The 23,738-nt window shown below is 37.9% G+C and overlaps 1 protein-coding gene across 3 annotated transcripts; it reads right to left on the reverse strand.

The window, feature by feature from the left end:
* Positions 1-538: 538 nt before the first annotated feature.
* On the reverse strand, positions 539-12,929 carry LOC121315853 (high mobility group nucleosome-binding domain-containing protein 3-like). 3 transcript variants are annotated; one of them, XM_041250351.1, is made up of 6 exons: positions 12,779-12,928; positions 5,358-5,408; positions 4,877-4,906; positions 3,957-4,007; positions 2,012-2,122; positions 539-1,135 (listed from the first exon to the last, which is right to left on the reverse strand). In XM_041250351.1, the coding sequence occupies exons 1-6, from the start codon at positions 12,791-12,793 to the stop codon at positions 1,097-1,099; spliced, it is 297 nt and encodes a 98-aa protein (XP_041106285.1). In that variant the 5' UTR covers positions 12,794-12,928; the 3' UTR covers positions 539-1,096. The 3 variants fall into 3 exon arrangements, with proteins under 3 accessions (XP_041106285.1, XP_041106284.1, XP_041106286.1); XM_041250350.1 differs by having other exon boundaries at positions 3,957-4,010; positions 12,779-12,927; XM_041250352.1 differs by lacking the exon at positions 3,957-4,007 and having other exon boundaries at positions 12,779-12,929.
* Positions 12,930-23,738: the final 10,809 nt, after the last annotated feature.

Genomic DNA, 23,738 nt, shown 5'->3' on the forward strand with positions numbered 1-23,738 from the left:
ACTGCTGGTTTTATGTTTATTGCTATAATGAAACTGAACATTATAATTATATAAGTACCTGAAGGTTTGCTGATGTAAAAGTTGTTGTTAAAAATACCATTTGTATAGTTAATAAATTAAAAAATAACTAAATAAAAATAACACTCAGGTATGTGTTTAGTCTGGGAATACTAAAACAGATGTGTAATATAGATGTGCAAGCATTATCTGCTAAAAGTGGGAATGGTTTTATACATAGTACACACAAGATAAAACAATATATATATATCGTTTGCTTGAAGGTTAAGTTTGTATACGTAGCTGATACAATTCCCCCCACCCCTTTGCTTTTTGAAAAGGATGGTTTTTCACAGACTTCATTTGAAACCAGAGATCCTAATTCAACAACTAAAATGTACAAAAGATGACCTTAAGTGCCTGTTGCTTTCACTCATCTGTTACCCAGGACATTTTGATAAATAACACTCGAGGAATTCCTGTTACAATAACCACCCAAAAGAGCAGTTAACTAGGCACAGAAAAGGCACGACACAAAACATTCACAAACCAAACAAGTTGCTTTTTTATTTTAAAATAGTTCCATGGAATTAATCCCAAACAGTGATCACATATACCTCAATTTTTTTTGTTTGTTTGTTTGTTTTAACCCCATGTAAACTTTTAGTAGAAAGCACCACTGATTATTGCTATTTAAAATCTGCCCCAAAAAATAAATACAAAAAATATCAAATAATAATAAAAAAGAAAATCTACCAAAATGCACACAAGTCACTACAAGCTCTGAAGTCGTCTCATATAAACATAGTGAAACATGAGTGCATGGAATGCGACTCCAATCACACAATTGTCTCACAATTTAATTTCAGTTGATAAACAAACCACTGTCATGAACAAGGGAGTAATGGTAAAAAATGCATCCTAGCGAGCAAGACTTTTTATTAGAATAAATCTTAACAATGTATACTGGTAAATTCCACTACCACAGGTCTTTAAAAAAAAAAAATGCATTTACAAAATACTTGATAAAAAATATTCTTCTTTCCCGTTGTACAAGAGGTACATAAAATCAACTAAAAGTTCATGTCAGATGCTTCATTCATTCTTTCTTGTCAGCAGCAGATTCATTTTTCTCTGCCTATAAAGGGGAGGGGGGATAAAAAGGCAGTTATCCAAAAGCAAAGACAATCAAGCCCACCACACCACTGCAAAAAACGCATAGTGTCTATTAAACATCCAACACAGTACTTTCTGCAATTAATTAACAATAAATGTTATGTTAAAATTAACAGCAATCTGCATACTTGCAAGTTTATCTATTCCAATCAATACCTTTCCTTGAAAACTGGAGAAACAATAATGAATTCTGACAGTATTCCCCACAGCAGTTATAATGGTCTTTAAATTAGACAGCATAATCTGGTTATTAAAAGACTTTTGTCTGAACAGCATTGGAAAGTCCTTTTAAAAAGTCCTTTTAGTCCTTTTTTTTTTTTTTTTTTTAAATAGGATAGTTCAGTCTTTAGGAACTGTACCTGTGTGCTTTTCAAATACGCTACCCTGAAATAAAGCAAGTATGTTAGAACTGGCCATCTACTTTCATGAAACCGGGTGCTGCCACAGCTATAGATAGTTAAGGTTATGGCAGAACTATAATACTGATTTAATCCAGGCCTTAGCTGTCTCAGTTGAAGAACACACACCTCAAGCCGAGTCTATACACTGCACAAAGAATACACCAGCATACCCTTATTTACTTTCACTGTTTCAGCTTGCCCTTTTACTGACAGCAAGCTGGGAGGAGTACTTCTAGATGCAGACACACTAACTGAGGAACGAGAAATATGGATCTGAAATATCATGGGGGGTAAAAAAAAAAAAAAAAAAAAAAAGATTATACATGCAAGGTAACTGGGAAAAGGTGATATAATCAGCCAGCATTAAGTAGTAAATATGATCAATATTAGTCAATCTCTGTGCACAGGCAGTGGAGAGGTATGATGGCAAGTGGTACCTCTTCAGTCTTGGTTTCCCCATTTTCAGCGGGCACAGTGCCTTCAGCTGCCTTGTCGTCTTTTTTACCTCCTTTCTTGCCTTTTGCTGGTGCCTTTTCTCCTGCTTGCTTCTGCAAAAGAAAGAAATGTACAAAGCGAAGCTGTCATGCAGCATGGCCGTCATACCACACAACCTATCAGTTTCTTACAAACACCAGTTAACCTTGGACTATCCCTCAACAACTATACCAACTTTCAGCACTCAGCAATAAGTGGTTTTCGAAAGACAAATTTTTACATTTAGGTAAAATGTTTTTTTTCAATCCAATATGGTGGCCAAACCATGTGACTGACCACATATGTTCAATTAACATCTACCAACTTCCCATAAGCATCTACCAACCTACCGAATCTGATGAGTTTTCAAGCAATTTTGGCGGATAGAAAAATAATAAATAAGAAGAATCCCAGCAATAACAATAGGCTTCCCAGCCTATGGTCTGGACAAATACTAATACTAATACTACTACTAATAATAATAATAATAATAATAATAGGGACATTTTAATTATCCCGGAATGGTGATAATCTATTTAGACATCATACCTAAACTGGTTACACCTGTTACAGTCAAAGCCTGAAATGCAGGCAATTCACGAATTTCCCACTGACTTTGGGCAAAGCCAGAAATAAAAATTAAAATAACATATTTCGGGCTTTGCCCGGTCAAACCGCAGTCTGCCCACTGCTTCTTGGCTGTTGATTCCTGTTCTGAGTCACACGTAAACCTTCAGAACAAGGAATTAACATGAGAAACCCCACTGACACTTGCGTAGTACCATCAGAAACATAATATATATAAAACCTACGTCACACATCGGAACAATATTACCCGCAGTATTATTAATAACATAATAACAACCAATAATAATGAGTTGTATTGAACTGTCCAATCAGAGAGATGGATGCAGTTACTGGGTGGAACAGTTGGAGAGATTTTAATAATTTGTTTAAAATAAATTAGTCATATATCTCACTAAATATTTTATATAATCATGTCGTCAATAAAAATACACTTAAATATATGCATATTTTCTGAAACCGGACTGTGTAGTTTTGAGATGAGTGAGTGAATGATGCTACTCAGGTAAGCAGTTTAAACAAGCCCTTCAAATTGTAGCTCTGTCTGTCCCCTGAAAACATAAAATGAAGGATCTCTTAGATTCATTTCGGACTTTGGATTTCCCTGTTACGGGGTTTGCGCGTAACACATCAACTAACTATATAGTCACTCTATTTACAAGTCAAGTTTAGGGGTGTATTCATAACGACCAATAAAATAAATGGTATACAGCAAAAACAAGGGATGCAAAAGGTTTATTTTAGGGTAACTGAATAATTTTTGGTACTACTGTGTAAAAAAAATGAGTGTATGTGTACCTCCACTAGATCCCCATTGCCAGGCCTGTGTATCCCCCCATTTTCCACAGGTAAACTGGCCAATCTGGAGTACTCGTTTACAATTACAAATGTGAGTTTAATATGTCAGACGAGGGACAATGGAAGTTGCTACAGTCAAACACAAACACCTTCTTACTGACTTTAAACACCCTCCTTCGCGCAGTGCTGGTAACCAGAAACAGCTTTCATTCTTACATGCAAAACAAACTTTCACCGCTCACCCCCGAGTTTCCTAAACTTTTTAGCACAAAGACGCCTTTATTAACACTCCTAATAAGACACAGACTGCTCCCTTTGTCTGCAATAAAACTCATAGTAGGGTGTGTTCTAAAGCTTGGTAACTTATGTTAAGTAAATAACATTTTGTGCTTCATTGCTTAACTCTTTCAACACTACAGACCTGTAAATTGGTCTAGTAAATAAGCAAATTGAAAAAGGCCTTGCTGCCCTACGATTATGTGCTGTGGACAGGTTGCAAATGTATTCCTTCTGTTTTAATCTTACCTTAGCAGCTGGCTTCTTAGGTTTAGGCTCCTGTTTAGGTTGTGGAGGTCCCTGCTTTTTATTTAATAATAAAATACAATAAATAAATAAAACAGAGTTACTTGAAGCCTCAGATGTTTTTATTTCCAATGTACATCATACTGCAATTTACAATCAACCCGAGAGCCACTGGTGTACTAATGTATTCTTCAGGAACACTGCTATGTGAGGTGGTGTGCTCCAGATTGAGATTGGTTTGCTATGATATTTAATGTATTTTTCAATAAGCAAAAACAAAATGTTTTTTTTATTTTGCTTGCTTGTTTTATTTACTATTATAGTCGTTGGGACCAAACAACACATACAGAAGACAGTAGAGGAAAACCAACGGGGTTACCGAGGCTAACTTTTTATGTACACCTGACAATGAACAAATAAGGTTTTCAAAGAAAAAAACTAAATACAAAAAACATGCTACTCATTATATCAAAGTAAAAATAAGAAAACATAGGTTAAACGTAAGACAAAATTATGAAAATAAAAAGAAGATATACCGTACATGTATTATTTTGTTTAAATTAGGGTACCCATGCTAATTAAGATGTATGTAATTCTACGTATCTAGGAAGATGCCCAGTAACAACTGAAGCAAATTAGTATATATTTCTTACCTTTTAATAGACTATAACCTTCTAGTTTAGTTGAAATATATACACTAAATAGATGTACAGTAGAACTGCAAGACTATAACCAAGACCATTGTGTTCACTGTAGATCACCTTACAGCCGACATGCAGCCGAACTGGAGTTCTGGAGGCATTTGGTACTATCCTGCTGACTACTGTATCTAGACAATGGCAGTATACCTACAACATCCTTATTACTGCAGCATCCTTGAAAATACCATTACTGTAAGAAATTAAGACAATTCATCCACTTACAGCCAAGATTCTTGAAGATCTTCTTGTTGCCTAGAAAACAACACAGTCAGTACCAATTAGGAATAAAAAGACCATCAACAGTCATTACAGCTAAAGCTTCTAAATAATAAATATCACATGACAATGCACTGGATTAAGAGTGCTAGGACTGCATGCCAGCTAGGTGATGAAGTGGATTTCATGAAACTGTATGGAAATCTTTCCTCTAGGGGAAACAGAAGAAATTACTTTTCTCAGGTTTGCTGAATAATTTAGCTGATGGCATAGGAGAGTTGATCTTCCAGGAAACAGCTGCATGCACCTTTCAAAGGACATTTCAGAACACTGGCAATAAATTCAAAGTAACCAGCAAACATGGCATACATCCGATCAACATGCTCTTTCCACAGCATCACAAACAGCAACCTGTATGCTTGGACTGCCTGTGCTAAATGGACTTGAACTTCTGGAATCAACGTTTCAAATTGCCAATTACACTTACCTCTGGCTTTATTACTTTTGTTGAGTCTTTGCCTTCAGCAACGTCCTCAGACTGAAGGAAAAAGTAAAACAGCTTATTAAAAAATATCTCTGAATTTATCCACATGGACGGAAGTATTCAAATTATTGAAAGAATGCATACTTAAATCCAAAGGTTAAGTAAAAGTAGCTGTAAGCAAATCTAAAGAAACTTCTTGGTGGACTAGCATTTCAACAAATTCTGCTTGGAATGTATATGTAACTAAAAATAGGACACTTGTCTACCAGAGTAGAAGGTAGAAATATTTACTTAAAGAAAGATAAAACTCTCCTGCTCAGAGTATAAGTCTTATCTTCGGTATGAACACACTTTCTCCCATTCCAGACGTTAATATGTGGTTGATTAGCACCAGTGTATAGGCAACATGCTCAGGTGTGTCTTATAGTACAACCATGAATGGTTCAAACTGCTATACAATGGGAGTCTTATTTCCAACCCTTGGTACATGTAGGAAGTTGTTGAAAATAAATTCTGTTCCCCATACCCCCAACTAGGGCTGTCGGTTAAGCCTCAAAACAGCAATCGATTAATTGGGCACATAAAATATAATCGTTCCAGTAAATACAGATGATTGCACCATACATTTTGGGTGCATTCCTTTTTCCCCCGACGTTATTATTTTAATATCACTGCCGCTCAGTAAAAGCTTGTGCACAACAACTGAATGCAAGGGGTAACTACGTCTTGGTAACATCGGGAGAAATAAATAAATAAATAAAAAAGAGCACAACAACAGTCGCAACAAGCCTAAAGCAAGTTTAACATACTACAGGAGTGTTACTAAAGTATTTATTCCAGGCAGATTACAGTACTTTGGAATGTAATCTATATAAACTAGACATGAGTTTAGGAAAAGTGTCTTTTTTTTTTTATTCAGTGACAGCTGCAGCAGCATTGAGTCTTGTTAATATTGTACCACCTAACCTTCACAACACAATGCAGAAATCGCTGCCTAACACAATAATAATAATAATAATAATAATAATAATAATAATAATAATAATAATAAATTTTCTTACCACAACATGCATACCCATTAGCTGATCCTTACTCCAAAATTGCATTTAACATCACTGAACATTTATTTATTTATTTAACGTTACTGAATATTGTTAAATATTTATTACATAACAGTTCATTTTGAAACTCCAAAGAAGCACAAACTATATACAGTTAGTTTTCAATGTGCACAATGTATTTACAGGCTGTTTGCCACGAATACAAGCCTGTCGACCTGCTCTGGATACAAGGCGGAGCACTTTTTTGTTTGTTTATACAGTGACTACACAGAGGGGTGTACTTACAAAGCATTTTCAAAACTGATTCCCTGCTAGGATGGGACCAGCAAATCAGATGATAGTTAATACAAACAGGAAAAGAAGAGCACACCCACTGCTTGCCTGGCAGAAATATTGTAAATAGCAAAGCAAAGCGTTCTGTGCATTTTCGTTGATAAATTTAAATAATGTTATTAACTATGAGCATTACAAAAATTGAGTCGATTATCCAGTATTTATATCGATGTATATAATCATAGACTGCTCATCCTCTGTTCTGATTGGTTACGCACACCAACATATACAATAAAGAAATGAGACTTCAGAGAATCACACCAAACTGTCGCTGTACTGTACTGATTAAATACAGTACATTGTAACAAACTACCGGCGCATCAATGGATACTTCCCTGTACAACACTGCTTAGTTTATGGTTTATATTCATCCTTTAAATCCCTACGCTGTCTTTCAGGTATACTGATCTGTAAAACCACAACTTGTTGACCCTTTTGTAATGTTTTATAGAATTGTAATTAAAAAATAAATTATGGTCTTGCTTATTTGTTGTTGGCATTACAACAGCCAGTGAGAACAAATATTCTGGAAAAATGATCATTAACAAAAAGTGATGAGCACCATTTTTGCTTTCACTTACTTTTACAATGGGGTTGAAAGATCAGCGAAATTTCCTTCCCACGTAAATTTTCTGAATGCCCATGATAACAACAAATAAGTAAATGATGTTTCATGTCTTGTGCTCATGGTTAGATTTGAAGTCCTCTTCCTTGTTCCGAGCACAATCTGTTTAAACTTTATGTCAGGGCACAACCACTTAAGAATGGGATAAATTGTGTTTGTAGTCTGTCTAGTGCTGTGTGGGAACTGTCACTTCTACAGCAGCGCAGTCCCCTTCCTTACTTTCCCCATCAAGCAAATATCTATCCATATCATCACCCGTCTCTGCCTCTCCTCGCGGTGACCAATGAAGAAAAATGATTTAGTGTTGTTAAAGTAGATTAGGGGATTTGCTGATTTACTGGGCTTGACTGTTTAACCTGTCTTGTTCTGCGAGACAGGTCGTCTATGGACACAGTACTAGCATGCGTTACGATCAAACTCCTTATGAAAGGCCATACGGGTCAAAAATGTGTTACTTAGTATGCGTTTCAAATATTTAGTACACATATTGATTTGGACCAATCAAAATACATAAAATATTACATGCGCTAAATGAACTACGCATTTTCTAGACTGGGGTTGGTCATTTTACAGTAGTACCTTTCTCCTTCTCCTTCTGCAAGAAACCTAGGTGTTACTTTGGCCCCTTCCCACTCCTTTTCTCAACACATCTCTTTACTAACACAAATTTGTCATTTCTTTCTTAACAACATCTATAGAATCCGCTCTTTTCTATCTACTTATTCCACTCAATTCCTGGTCCAAGCTCTTGTTCTTTCTAGACTGGACTATTGTAACACTCTCTTCGCTGGTCTCCCTGCTTCGGCTATTTGCCCTCTTCAGCTTATTCAAAATTCTGCTGCTCGTCTGGTATTTTCCCAACCATGCTACTCTCACTCTACCCCTCTGCTTCGCACTCTCCACTGGCTACCTATCTCTGCTCGCATCCAATTTAAGACCCTTGCTCTATTCATCACACTGCCCCTTCCTCTCTCCAATCCCTTGTGTCTCTTTATATTCCCTCTCGCCCTCTCCGCTCATCCTCTACTGGCCAACTTGTGCCTTCTCTTCACTCCCATGCTCGATCCTTCCCCTGTGGTGGAACCAGCAACAGCTATCCTCAGGACTGTCCAGTCTTTTACTGCTTTCAGTTTTTTTTTTCTAATTATTTATTTCAGTTTTACACTAAAATATTGGAGTTACCATAGCTAATATTAGATTTAGTGTCAGAGCTTTCAACACTTGTTTAAAATGACACGCTAATTACAGTAAGGGGTGTGCCGATTTATCGATTCACACGGTGAACCGTAATTTTTTTTTGAAGATACAATTATCGATACACTAAGTAAAATTTTGTCTGCTGAGTGTGCATTAATGTGTGTCTACACTGATCACTAGAGAATATTATTTATTAGCATGTACTCTGGTAGCCTCACCTACCATTCACTGTGTTCAGGGCGTTTTTGTCAAGTCTGCCAGCAGCTGAGCGAAATGGAAGCTGAGCGGAGGCAGGTTACTAATGCTGACAATCTCATCAGGGTGACAGCAAAACATTTTATTGTATGTACTAAGTAAGAGAAAATATGTTAATGAAAAGAGCTGCAATATACTCATTTAAATATTTATTGAGTCTTCTTAGCAAGATCTCTAGCATACATTGGGAGAGTTGTGCCGCCATGTTGTTCTAAAAAGTGGGCCAAAACATATAATATACTGTTTTATTTATATATATATATATATATATATATATATATATATATATATATATATATATACATATATATATATATATAATAATATAACATATATATATATATATATATATATATATATATATATATATATATATTATTTATATATAATGAAAGGCAGTTTAATCCCATCAGATTCTATAGTGGGGCCCCAACCTTCACCCCCAAAAAGCTTTTCGTTATCATACAATAGCCCCTCGCTAAACCGGATATATTTGTCCAACATAAGGTGGTATCGGGCTTAAAAACAATACAATAAAATTGCACATACATACATTTATAGTTCTCGATGCATTTTAAATATAAATCATTGCACTGAAATAACACTGTTTTGGGTACGCTACACATTACATTATGGAAAAGTATAAATCTGTACAGTAGGCCTATACAGTATACAGTACAGTAGTAAAATCAAATGAATACCTAGCACTTACTTTTTACTTTAGCCTACTGGTACAATGTGAATAAAAGATCATTTTAAATTAAAACTAAATGATTTTCTGGTTATTATTTTAATTAAATTATTATTATTATTAACTACTTAGTAGCCAAGACAGTTAACACACAATAGATCATGGTCCTATACATGCTCAGAATGAGCTGGAGGGGTTAGTGGCACATCTGTGCAGTCTATTGCTCCCAACACGCTGGGAAAACCAGAAATGTCATAGAAATGTGTTTTCAAGGCTTGTAGGTACACCATGACTTTAGTGAAAATTAGGTACTAAAAAATGCATTGAGCACAACTGGCAACACACAAGAAAAAGCAGACTGAGAAATGCTAGCAACAATTGTGACTGTTTAAAACTTGCATTCAAACCTTTTGAACAAATTGATGCAATTGTAAGTGTCACAATTATCTGCAGCTTTATTACATCTCATTATAATATCTGTGAACCCTCATTTCCACCCCCTTTTTGTGAATTTATGCAGGAACGCCCATAATTACATATTGCTGCTGCAAAGCATTCCCTAATAAGTTGCTAATAGCTCTGTGCTTGTTTAACATATTTTACCCTTGACTTCCGACTCGTTTGAGATTATTGCGACAGGCACAACACTTTAGTACATCTACCCCTTAGTATTTAATATCATAAACAGCAGAATCAACTCACTCCAACTTAAACTTGTTTTTACTGAAAAATAAACAGTAACATGTAATCATAAGAACTGTCTGTTTACATGCTGTAAGATCAGGACTTCACGGACACTGAGCACTGGAGCTACAGCATGCGATTTCCCATGTTACACTGTACACAATTAGAGATGCTGTCACCAATTCCAGACACAACACTTGCAAAATATTTAAAATATAAACATGCTGAGTTCACTGCATTTACCAGCTGCATAGATTAACAACTCAACAGAATGACAACAAACAAGTGAGTACAGACATTATGTTACTGTTTTAGTGGCACTTTAGTGTCTTAACAAGTTGTTGTATTTTGCAGCTGAATATGGTAGCAAATAACTTGATCCTGAAGTGGCACCCAGCAACTGAATTTGGCGACCATTTTTATTTTTTTTGGCCTGGCCTAAGATAAAAACTTTGCCTGGACCACAGATTTGTAATTTTGTTTTAAAGAAATATATTTAAAAAAATATATGAAACAAAAACAAAACAGGCCGTAAAGCTAATTTGACCAAAAGTGCTTTACCAGTGTTAGTGCAAACGATTGCACAAGCATGAGGCATCTGTGTGATTTTTCATGCTTAATTTACTGTATTGTGATATGTATTGTATTGCAACCTTCATATTGCGTAGACACTGCCGATATCCAGCCTTAGATACAGTGGGGTTATCACTGAATTAAAGCGATTTCTAAAGATCTGAAACCACTGGTTGATGCTCGTCTCGGTGGTTCCGGGTCTATCCATCTTTCACTAGGCTTTACCCAATGCCAAGTCCATATACCGCCACGAATTGGGCGGGAATGGAAAATTTAAGGCAACTTCTTTAAATTCATTGGTTCTCATGTCATTTATAGTAATCTGATTGGCCAAATTAGTGTGTGTAATACTTAAGCAATAATACACAACAGGGTGTGTTATCATGAGATAGCACCACGTCCTGTGTGCACTGTGAGGCAAGAGACAGTCCAGTACCTTCAACAATCCGAGAAGTGGTGATATCTCATGATAACACTCAGACCCTGGAGAGTACTACTGCTCTTATTAAATGGGCCTATGAGTGTGTTGTTGGTAAATAAAGAAAACTTTATTTTTTATTTTTTTTTTAATTTGTATTTGTGCAACGTTCCACTGAGAAAAAACAAAAAGTAGTTCCACAGTAATTAACATTGTTACCTTAACAATAAAACATTTGATTTTAAACCATTTTGTATAATATTTTCTTTTTGTTCGGGCTTCAATAATAGTTTCTTGTTTAGGCTTTGTAGATATTGAACTCAATGTTTCCAGCCATTGTTTCAACATGTATGTATGGGTTTTGTCCAGTAGACTCAGCTCCTGCTGCTGATGATGATGCTGCTTATTGGGTCGTTTTGTTTTTAGATCAATGTCAATGTTCTTTTCATGGAAAACTTTTATAGCCCATTTTGTCTGCGCTTGGCGTTTTCCTCAGTTGTACTCATTTCTAGGTTGTCTAAATCTGCTTTATTTACCTCAGTATGGTGAGATATTCTCTTCTTTTTCAATGCTTTTAGCTCCGGAACTTTTGCACATAATCTCAGCGATTGCTGTCATACTAACTGACTTGACTGGTTTTGTTTACCCAGGCGTAGTTACAGTTGGCGTATTTATTTTGTTTGCTGTGATTTGGTCGTTCTGAGGAAGAAGTTCCGCACTGTTGTATTATCACCAGAGATCTAATGGCCAGGGAGAAGGTTTCAGCCAATCAGAATCTAATATTTCCGCCAACTGTTTCTACACTTTTAATAATTAGAACGTGTATTAAACAAGGTGTTTTTGACCAGGATGGCTTTCCATAGCTCCTAATGGGCACTCAGGTTGCTTGTTGAAGGAGTACAGAGTGTGTCTGCCTACTCTTCATGAGCCGTTAGCTTTAACTGGCTCGACTCTACTCCCTACCCCCACTGTGACTCCAGCCCTGGGTTTCTCTTGTGATTGACACGAGAGTTGGTTACATACGGGTCTGTAACAGGAGGAAAGGAGGAGGAGGCTGCAGGTTTAAATATGGCATTTTTTGTTTATGTAAGATCCACAATCGACCGATGAAGAAAAAAACAAATCCGCCTATGAAAACCAAAAAAGGACAGCAGAGCAACAGTGTATCAATACACGCACACACGCCGACAGAACTGCTTTGCTCAATGTGTAACGGCGTGGCTCCGTGCAAAATGACATTCACGGGACACGCAAGTAAACTCGGAGCCGCTTAACAGTCTGAAAATATGGCATGCAGGCAAAAACAACCACTTGCGAAACATCATGGACGAAAAGGCAAGTGGCGAGTTCACACACACACAAAAAAAAACAAAAAAACAACGACACGTTCAAAAGGCAAATAAACCAGTTTCATCAGTGCACTTGGTATTTTCTTTAAAAATGTCAAAAGACCGATGCATTTTAAAAGTGTATTATCAATTCACCTGTTAGATATATCTATATACTAGCCCCCCCCCCAAAAAAAAAAACCTTAAAAAAGCACTAGTGTTAAATTCTATTCAATAAACACACACACGCACTACTTACCCTCCTCTTCGGCATGTTTTCGGCTTGTAAAATAAAACTGTTCAGTAGATGTTAAATGATCTGCAAAGATCAAGCAAAGCGCGAGTTTCTAACTAAGACAGAAATACAGGATCAATATCGAAACACCTCCAATCATAACATTTTAATAATATGCATACCTCCAACTCCGCCCCTTGTCGCCCATTGGCCGGTAATACAAAATAGAATTTCATGTAGTACAAGCAGATTGGGTTACCGTGTCGCATATGTTAATCACTTAGCTTAGTCCATTGGTTCTGAGTATATTACTGGTCCTCTACGTTGTTATGATTGGCCAGGAGATCCCATATGCACATTTTCAAAAACTCCTATTGGTTATGATAGGAATAACTGTAAAGTAAGACTGTGTGGACTACCAATCACTGCGCAGCAGAACTGACGCATTTGTCTGTGATTAGGAATGTGGTGCTTAGCAGCTGTAGCAAGCGACGCTTTTTCAATTTGAAAAACACAATCTTCTGAAAAATGTTTTGCGGGCATAGATATATAAGTCAACGGCAAAGAACATGTTAAAATTGGTAGGCATTTAATCAGTAATGTTTTAAATATATTTAGCAACACTAAAAAATGTAAGCAAGCTACAAAAATAAATAAATAAATGGGAAATGGCCAAATCAATGTAAAGCTGTACCAACACCACCTGGAAATTGGTTACTAATGTACTTTAAACTTTTAAAAACAATATAAAACCAACTAATAGAACAACATAATTGTGTGTGTGTGTGTGTGTGTGTGTGTGTGTGTGTGTGTGTGTGTGTGTGTGTATATATATATCATGATATATATATATATATAATATATATATTATATTGTATATATACGAAGTTGGCGTTAAATAGATATATAGTGTTATATCGTTCACTCACAATTAACTAATAGCAAATAATAATTTATTGTTTGATCCCTTTTTGACGCTCTGTAATAAACGACTTTACTGTTTTGATAAGCTTTGTAGATGTCTTTGTTTGTTACAATTTTAGAATATCAGTAACAATGAATGAAAATAGTCGACAGAAAACAGTACAATATATTTCAAATATATTCTGTATTTAAGCAATTCTCCTGCCTGTGACTTGATTTTCCTTATTATTTTGAAGAAATGCATATATGCTGTGAATTACCATTGTCTTTTATGCTTGTTGCATTTGGTCTATTTCAATGTCTAAGAAACTTTCGTGTTGGGATGGTATTCTTCAGTTCTGTTGCTATTTATTTTTGTTTTAAAATTGTTTATTGTAACAAACCTCTATAGGCAATTTGAGCACGGAAAACGTGTTTGTCCAAAATATTCTAAATCCTCCCCCGAGAGTAACAAGCAGTGTTTCTTTTATGACTCCTCTCTAATTTATTTTATATCTATATATATATATATATATATATATATATATATATGTGTGTGTGTGTGTGTGTGTGTGTGTGTGTGTGTATGTATGTCAGATTAGTGAAATAAAGTCTTTATTTCTGCAGCATCAACCAGTATCTCTTTTTGATATAGAATTTCCCTCAAGGCTATGGCACACCCATCCCTGAGGAATGATTTTGAATGTATTCCTAAGCAACGGCTTTTATGGTTTGAGGTGGTTTCCCATATGGACCGTTTCATGGGTTTTGACCTGGCTTCTTCTGCCTGCTATATTCCACAGGGTTAGAGTGTGCAGGTAGTTAAATGCTTAATGCCAGCAACTATTGTAGTGTTGCAAAAAACCTTAAAATACATTGAGATAAAACAAATACGTGCATTTTAGTCTCTACATATCCTAAGCTTTAAAATAGTTTTGGCATCATATTTTATGCTTGTATAATTTCTGGATAACAATAATCTCTCCAAATATGTCCGACACTGACAAAAGTCATTTTTTTCTGTTTTTTAACAGAAGTCTTCTGTGGTTTTTACAAGGTCAGGGTTGTTTTTCATGGTGATTAGTATTATTTTTTTTTTCGTTATTCCCTGTTTTCTTAATTCTACACATCTTTTTTTCCCACACAATTTGCGATTTGAAAACATACTGTACTTTTAAATAGGCATTGGGCTTATTCCTGCCCTTTGAAGTATGTCTGAAATCAGAATGTGAAAAGATGTGTATGTAAACAGAGAGTTGTTAGGTCCAAATCATACAAGAGAAATAAAAATATACTATAGCGACACCTGTTATGGCGAGGTCAGACAGCTGCAGCTGTTAGTTCACAAGAAACAACCCTTCCAGTCAACCTGCTCTTCACTCAGCAATAAAACCAGTTAGCAGGCTACTTGATTTACACCAGTGAATGAATAGTATAGTAATAATATATAATAGTATAGTAACTGTATAACAAACATTGGTCCTAAAGTGGATCACACGAATAACTCAGCTGTTTACTCTCTTGTCTGCTCTTAATCAGTGACATGTCCCTTGCTATTGTATTAGAATGGCACTGACTTCTAAAGTGTCCATTGGTGAGGGCCTGCTGTATGCTTCAAGTCCAGGCTTCACTGAGCCAGTACTGAATGTAGTTCACTGCAATTTAAAAATAACAAACAATAGCTGTACAGCAAGGTAAAAGTGTCACATATTATATTTAAAGCATACCCTATTAAAGAGAAAAGGTAATCAGGTAGAGAAATTATAAAGCTCCAACACACTGGGTACTGGTTCTATTTTAATGATCGATACAGTGGTGAGTTGGAATATCATGGTGTTACAGGGCCAAACATCGTGTTTCACCATTGCAAAAACAAAGCAAATGAGTAGCAAACAAAACTGAAGCACAATAAGGAAAAAACACTAAACAGAAAAATTACTGTGCTTTTAAAGTGAATAAAAAGAAAACCTTATAAATAATAAAAAATACAGTAATTCTACATTCAGTACAATTTTAATCGTCTAATACTTGCAGTAAGTGGGAGAAGTGGCAGGTCCTCAAGGGCCTTGAGTTACAGGTGAGCTCAGCAAGAGTAATACAGAGACGCAAAGATTTGCATCAGTCAGAACAGAAGGCTGATATTAATAATGTTCATCTTGGAGAATGAATATCTGCACACATAATGTGATCTACAGATACTTAAGACAGGAAACATTTTAACTGCGTGTGTTGTAAGCCTGACTTTGTTTGCTGAATTTGACAATTTTAAAGCGCCAGTACAATCAGCATACTCATTGCTAAAGCCTTGCTCACACAACATATTTTGGTGGATCGTGGAATGTTGCGATATCTGTTGTAGACGGGGTTCTATCCGTTGCTCTACCAATGTTTACAAAGTGAAGTACAGTACGGTACCATATTGTGTACTTTACCTGAGTCAGGAGTACCAACAGTAACACAAATATGTGTTGACTCATATGTGTTTTTAAGAGGAACATTATATTGTATGTTTTACTAGTAATTTTTTTTAATCGGCTTGGAAAAGCTACTGAACAAAAAATGGGCTGTGAAGCACCAGTACTTGTCATTGTTTTCTTGGTCTTTGTGAAGTGCAATTTTCTAAACATGTACCATAAGGTATGAAAATTGTATCTGAATTGTGTATCTAAAAAAAAAAAATTGTAGTATAACTTCCATGGCACAAGTCCACATCTGAAAGACGCTCCACTACCCATACTGGGAACGAGTGGACACTCCTCTGGCATTCTGCAGGTTGTCAATGACCCTATTAGAAAGCCCCAGATGGCTCAAATACAGCTGTTCAGGGGCCAAACCCAGAGTCATAGGGTCGATGGATCAGGATGCCATAGTGTCCCCGACGCCTGACTGAGCAGGTTGTGGCGTTTTGACAAGCTCCACGGCTGGCCGTCCAAGAACTGTATCAGAGCTGAAAACCACTCTCCTGGGCCAGTAAAGGGCTGCTAATAGCACCCTGGCCCGGTCCTACCTGACACAGCAGGAGCATGGCTAGCGGTGGGAAGGCATATAACTCTTGACTCGGCCACGGGTGTGCCAAGGCATCTATCAACAGCAGGTCCCCGGCTCCTGTTATGGAGAACCAGAGGGGACAGTGGGTCGATTCCTAGAAGGCAAAGAGATCTATCACCCCCCCCCCCCCCCCTCGCTATTCCACATAGCGCCCCAGCCAAGGCTGGACACATCTGTGGTAATGACCTCCCTTCTGGTGATGATGCCCAGAGCTATGGCATAGATGGGCAGCTGTGTACACCAAGAGAGTGCCCTTAGACAATGGATAGACACTGTAAGGCTGCTACAGTTCAATTCAGGCTGAAAAACCCTGCTGTTGAACCAGACTTGAAGAGGGTTCATGCACAGGAGACCCAAAGGAAGGGTCTGAGAAGCTGCTGCCAACAACCCCAGAAGTCTCTGGAACGACACTACTGTAAGAGCTCTGTTGATCTGGTCATCCGACAGAGTGGACAGCATAGACCTGGAGTCCAAGTGCCCAACCAAAGAAGGTGGCGGTGTGACGAGTTCCATGTGAGCCTCTGTCTTTGCTGGATACTGGACACAAATGAGCCAGTCGTCAAGGTAATTGAGCACTCTGAAGCCCCTAAGTCTCCATGGGCCCAGAATAGCTTCCATGCACTTTGAAAAGGCACAGGGAGCTAGAGAGAGGCCAAATATCAGTACACAGAATTTGTACACTGTTCCTTGGAAAGCAAACCACAGGTACCTCCTCTGCCCTGGTCTTATGAGGATGTGAAAATACATGTCCTTTAGGTCCACCGTGGCGACCAATTGCCTGGCCTGATTGACTGCAACAGCTGTTGCATGGTCAACATCTTGAACCTCCATTGACTCAGATACAGGTTTAACCTGTCTGAGGTCGAGGATTGGTCTGGGGCCACCATCCCGCTTGTGCACCACCAAGTGGAGAGGGTGTATCGTGCAAATTGCCCATTTTTGCAGCAGAGCTGCGGGTCCGTGACTAATGTTGTAGTCACGCCCCGAAGGGGAGGTGGACTGTGCTGAAATTGCAGAGAATAGCCAGTCTGTACAGTAGTAAGCACCCGGATGTCCATGATGTATTGACGCCAATACCCCAGGTGGCTCCCCGAAAAGGGGCCCTGGGCTTGTGACAGCAAGCCCTTAGAGCTGCTGCTGGGCTTGTAGCTTAGCCTGAGGCTTTTGCCTCTGTGCCTGATGATGGAATTTGTTAAAGCTGCCACGGTGTGCATCTGTGCGTTGGTTATAAAAAACCCATCTGGCTGTGCTAGTCTTTGAGGCTGCTGGGGCCTTGGACACCAGTTTGCCGCTGGTTTGCGCACTGGAGGTGGCCAATTGGGAAGCAGATGCACCAGTTCCTTTGTGGACTCCCACGTGCAGTGAGAGCACTGCAGCATCTCATTTGCAGCAGGACCGAAGGTATGCCACGGTGTATGGGAGCATCTAACAGCGGTGCTTTATCCCCATCAGCTACTCATGCCTGGGAAAGCCAAAGCTATCATTTTGCAGCTAACAGAGGAGCAAGATTTCTGCCCACAGACTGCCCATTCAGCTTTGAAATATGGAGCAGGTCTTTATTCACCAACTGCAGCTCCTCCAGCTGCTGTTGTTTGGGTCTATAACTCCCAGAAAGAGCCTTCAACAAAGAGGTCTAGTTAACAAGCCTTGCCGCGAATGCATCTGCTAAGTAAGCCCACTTTAAAATTACCTCTGAGACCCTGCACTGCATGTTAGGGCAGGTGGAGTACTTGGTGAGGAGTGCTAGTTTAGGTGCCTGCACGAGAGAGCCAATTGAAGCATCTATGGAAGGAAATTGGGCCAAACCCAGCTTCTACGTACCATGCACACTGTACAATGCCCCCATCGACGGGAAACAACCGGACCTGTAGCCGGGTGACCCTAGGACGATTGGACTTCATAGAGAAAATCCGGGGTGCACTGGGATGGGACCAGAGCTCAAGTTGCTTGATTCCTGGGAAGGGGCAACAATAGCCGACGGCTTCATGCTGTGCACAAGGCCGCTGCGGGACATCACAAATAACAGGCTATGTGCACAAATTACATGTAACAACGTAAATAAATATTGCATAAATTAGTGTAATACACAATTGGTAAAATGTAGAGGCTGATGAAAAGTAACATGTACTCATCTGTCTATGGCTCTCCTTGTCTAAGTTCAGACCTGTGAAAGGAAAAATGATGCTGGCATCTGTGCGCGCAGTCTTTTTATGCCCTCTGGGACGGGCGTGACTGCTTCACAGGCAATGGTGTGCAGCTTTGGTATAATAATAACAACACCATAATAATAACACCATGACGGTAACAGTTAAATTTTGTACTTGATAGGGTACTTTGAAACCTTGAAATATAAGTGGGTTGTATAGTTTCAAAAATGTTGGTTATTTATTTTTAAACTATGTTTGCTTTAATGCTGTTAAAGGTATTTCAGGTTCATTTTTTAAGTTACCTTACATCATTTCATCTAAAATTCAGTAATGGTTCAAACGATATAAGTGAGTAATTGAGCTGCAGATCTAGTATGTATTTCACTAAGGAATATTTTTTTTTTTTTTATGTGCCCATGTAATCACAAAATAAATGTTTCACTGTAAAATGTATACTTTAAACACTATATTAAAGAATATGGTTTACTGCTCTAGAGACCTTTAATGCTTGAAAATAAAGAAATCGTGATGTGATGACCCCCAGAGATGTATGTTCTTTGTGTGGTAGGTCCCCATAAGCAGAGATATCACAGGTGATGAAGTGAGCAGAAAGAATGAACATTAATTGATAATACTGAATGTGTACAACACCATAATTAACGCAGTAAATGGTTAGTAAGTACTTGCAGGCATGCTGTGTAGGAATATATTAATGTAACTATGTACACCAACTAGACTGCATAAAGGGAATGCTTTTTGTACTGGTAACAGTGAAGGGTATGAAATAATTAATGTACAAAATTACTCTGTACAAGTTGTATGAGCTCGCACTTTGTGAAAGCAGACATTATCGGAGACAGCTGCAAATGTACTGTAAGTTCTAAGAAGTGTTTTTCACTAGGTTATCGTGCTTAGCAAATGATAATAATAATGACACTCTGCAAATCCGTTTACTGTGTTAGCTTGAAGTTTGTTGTTTTAATTAGTATTTGAAGGAAAAGTATCTGGACATTGCCACACTACTTGGGGAATTCCAATCCAGAGGATGAAACTTCCAGCCCCACCTTGAGGAAGAGTCGGGTAGGCAGGTAGACTTGATCAATCTATTGCAGTTACCATAAGATTGTTGACTAATATAATCTGTCTAAGACTATATTTGCTATAATTGCTTGCTGGTATAGTACTATGCATTAATGGAGTATTGCTTAATAAACCGCTTAATTCAATATGGAATAATACTGGTCATTGTCTTTATTATTGTTTGTTTAATGCATATATTCAGTATGCGTAGGATAAATACATTATTGTAAACACCACAATCCCTACAGCTGCATAGAGTAGGATATATATATATATATATATATATATATATATATATATATATATATATATATATATATATATATATATATATATACTGAGTGTACGAAACATTAGGAACACCTGCTCTTTCCATGAAATAGACTGACGAGGTGAATCCAGGTGAAAGCTATGATCCCTTATTGATGTAACCTGTTAAATCCACTTCAATCAGTGTAGATGAAGGGGAGACAGGTTAAAGAAGGATTTTTAAGCCTTGACACAATTGAGACATGGATTGTGTATGTATGCCATTCAGAGGGTAAATGGGCAAGACAAAAGATTTAAGTGCCTTTGAACGGGGTATGGTAATAGGTGCCAGGAGCGTCGGTTTGAGTGTGTCAAGAACTGCAACGCTGCTGGGTTTTTCATGCTCAGCAGTTTCCCGTGTGTATCAAGGATGGTCCACCACGTAAAGGACAACCAGCCAACGGCAGGCCAGTGGTCGAAAATGGCTCATTGGTGAAAGAGGCCAAAGGAGGCTGACACGAATTGTGCAGAGCAACAGACGGGCTACAGTTAGTCAACTGACAGTCCAGTACAACATTGGTGCCGAAAGACCCTTAAAAGAATGCACAACTCGTCGTACCTTGACACGAATGGGGTATGGCAGCCGACGACCTAACAGAGTTCCACTTCTTTGAGCAAAACACAAGAAACTGCAGTTGCAGTGGGCTAAGGAATGAAAACACTGGAGGATTGGAAAAACATTGCCTGGTCTGATGAATCCTGGTTCCTGCTGGCTGGCCGACTAGGGTATGGAGAAAACCACATGAGTACATGCATCCATCATGCTGCATGTCAACATTGCAGGCGGGTGGTGGTGGGGTGTGTTTTTTTGACTAGGGTATTTAGACCCCTTGCCCGCGACTAGGGTATGGAGAAAACCACATGAGTACATGCATCCATCATGCTGCATGTCAACATTGCAGGCGGGTGGTGGTGGGGTGTGTTTTCATGGCACACATTGGACCCCTTGATAAAAGTGGAGCAACGTCTGAATGCCACAGGATATCTGAACATCATTGCCAATCGGGTGCATCCCTTCATGGCAGCAGTGTATCCATCTGCTAATGGATTTTTTCAGCAGGATAATGCCTCATGCCACAAGGCTAGGATTGTTCAGGAATGGTTTCACTAACATGACAGTGAATTCAGCTTACTGCAGGGGCCTGACCAGTCACCAGATCTCAATTCAATTGAGCCTGTGTGGGATGAGATGGAACGAGCTATTCTTGTGGAGCGTGTTTGACACCTTGTAGAGTCCATGCCCTGACGAATTGAGGCTGTTCTGAGGGCAAAAGTTTGCATGTTTTGTACACTCAATGTGTGTGTGTGTGTGTGTGTGTGTGTGTGTGTATATATATATATATATATATATATATATATATATAGATATAGATATAGATATAGATATATATATATAGATATAAAAATTTCAACAGTAGCACTACTTTACAAGACTTAAAGAATAAGTAGCGGGATTCAAAAAAAATACAGCATTACACGGCCCCATGTGTTGCTACAACTGTTTAAATAATGTACTTGTAATTTTTCTTTTCATTTTTAACATCCTGACAGCTTTTTACACTTTTGACTTTAAAGTCTGTTTCAAAACTCTTTTCGAAATATTCAGTGGCAGAAGACCAATTGATCTTTCAGAAAAGTAATTTTTCACTTTAATATTGGAAAGTCATGAATCAGTTATTTGTTGACAAACACACGTGAAATTTGAATGTGAGGTCAGGTGAGAGAACTCCAAATTCTTCCACCAGCGAGAACCTGCTCTAAATGCCAAATTAGAAAACAGATGAGGGAACAAAATAGACATAAATGGGCTCTTATCTTTATTTTCAGAAGACAATATGTGTGCTTTTGTATCTCTCTGCACAATAGTGCACTGTCAGGAATGTGTTAGAAAGAACAGGATAAACAAAAGATTTCTACATTGTTCTCTCAGGCATCAGCCACAGTACATGACCAATGTGAAGTGTGTCCTAACAGAAACGGAAAAGTGCAATTCTAAAATCCCCCCCCCCCCCATTTCTGAAAAATAGTCAGCCTTTTCAAGAAAATACAAAAACAATAGTCACACGTTCAAACCCACACAACAACCACTATGGAAACATGGCTGACTCAAACAAATATGTTTTGAATCTTTAATGCATTAACAATTGAGCACATTCACCATTAAAGTTGCTGGTAGTATTTTGTCTTGCTAAAGAACAATAAAGCTTAAATGAGCAGACAAACATTTCCAGATTTTCCAACAAATGTTCCTGTTTGTTCAGAATCCTTGTTTCTTGTGCAGTACAGGCACAGGGGGGTGGTTTGTACATAATACACTGAGCACTGTGACAAGTAGAACAAAAATAGCTTGTCTCCCTGGATTATTATTGCTAGAAATGCACTGGAACAATTGTTGTTTGCTTTATAATGATGCTTACATTATTCGTCTTAACCATAGTCCATAAGCCAGGTTCCAGATTTTGGCTGATTGATACCAAATGAAGCAATGTTTTTCTAAAAGCTTATTGTCTGTGGTTTGCAAATATGGATGTTGGACATCTACACCTTCTACCTTTTTGGTAGCAATTTGTTTCTAAAGAGAAGCACTATCAAACAATATCAGAGGTTTTTGGTGGACGTGTGGGGCTGACAACTCGTACTTGAATCCAACTGTCTCATGCAGTGCGCATCAAGTCATTATTAACTCTACACCACTCTTCAAGCTCAAAGGCCTGTGCCCACTGGTTCAATAATCAAACTGCTACGGTGATGGAATACCGTTATTTTTTCAGTTTTTAACATTTAAATGTTAATGGTTGTGCAACACAAAATACCCACATTTCTGTAGTGAATGAGTACCATATTTATTATATAACTATGCAAGCACTTTTGAAATTTTTCAAGTTAAGAACCATAATCCAACATTTGTATGGTAAATAAAACTTCATGTAAGCAACAAACAGTTACTGATTAATATACATTGATATACGCAACAGAATAGTTTTAACAGACAAAGTATATGACTGTGTATTTTAGGACCACCTTATTTCAAGACTTCATATTTTTATTAAAGTCTGTCTTTTAGGAAACCCACATTACATTAATATGCATTCACTACAAATGTCTTTTACTAGACCACCGCATTTGTAAGTCCATATTTCGTTTACGGGGTCAGTTTCTAGTCAGATTCATCTTCACTATCCTCGTCATCAAGTATATCCTGCGTTGAATCATCTTCATTGGCATCCGTCATGTTGGTGCAATCCTGAAACCTGCATGCCTCTGTGCACTTTAATCCATTAAACAGGCACTGGCAACTGGGGCGTTGACAGGTACGAGGGCATTTACAGGATATGAATTCCAGATGACCTGAGGTGCAGGACAGCCAGTCATCCATTTAATATCAAGCTTGCCACCCTCTATTGCTGTCTATCCATGGTTGTTCTGGCGCTTTGGTAGTTGGCTCTCAGAGCATGTTGGTAAAGACTATCTTCACATGGAGGCAGCTGTCCTGATTC

This window comes from Polyodon spathula, chromosome 5 (genome assembly GCF_017654505.1).
Source record: "Polyodon spathula isolate WHYD16114869_AA chromosome 5, ASM1765450v1, whole genome shotgun sequence".
Lineage (NCBI taxonomy): Eukaryota > Metazoa > Chordata > Actinopteri > Acipenseriformes > Polyodontidae > Polyodon > Polyodon spathula.

Bases quoted from the DNA above. Each gene is read 5' to 3' on its own strand.
- LOC121315853 (XM_041250350.1), bottom strand. The intron at 4,907-5,357 runs GTAAGTGTAATT...GTTGTTTTCTAG, and splicing joins CAAAAGTAATAAAGCCAGAG to GCAACAAGAAGATCTTCAAG. The intron at 2,123-3,956 runs GTAAGATTAAAA...TTTCTTTTGCAG, and splicing joins CTAAGAAGCCAGCTGCTAAG to AAGCAAGCAGGAGAAAAGGC.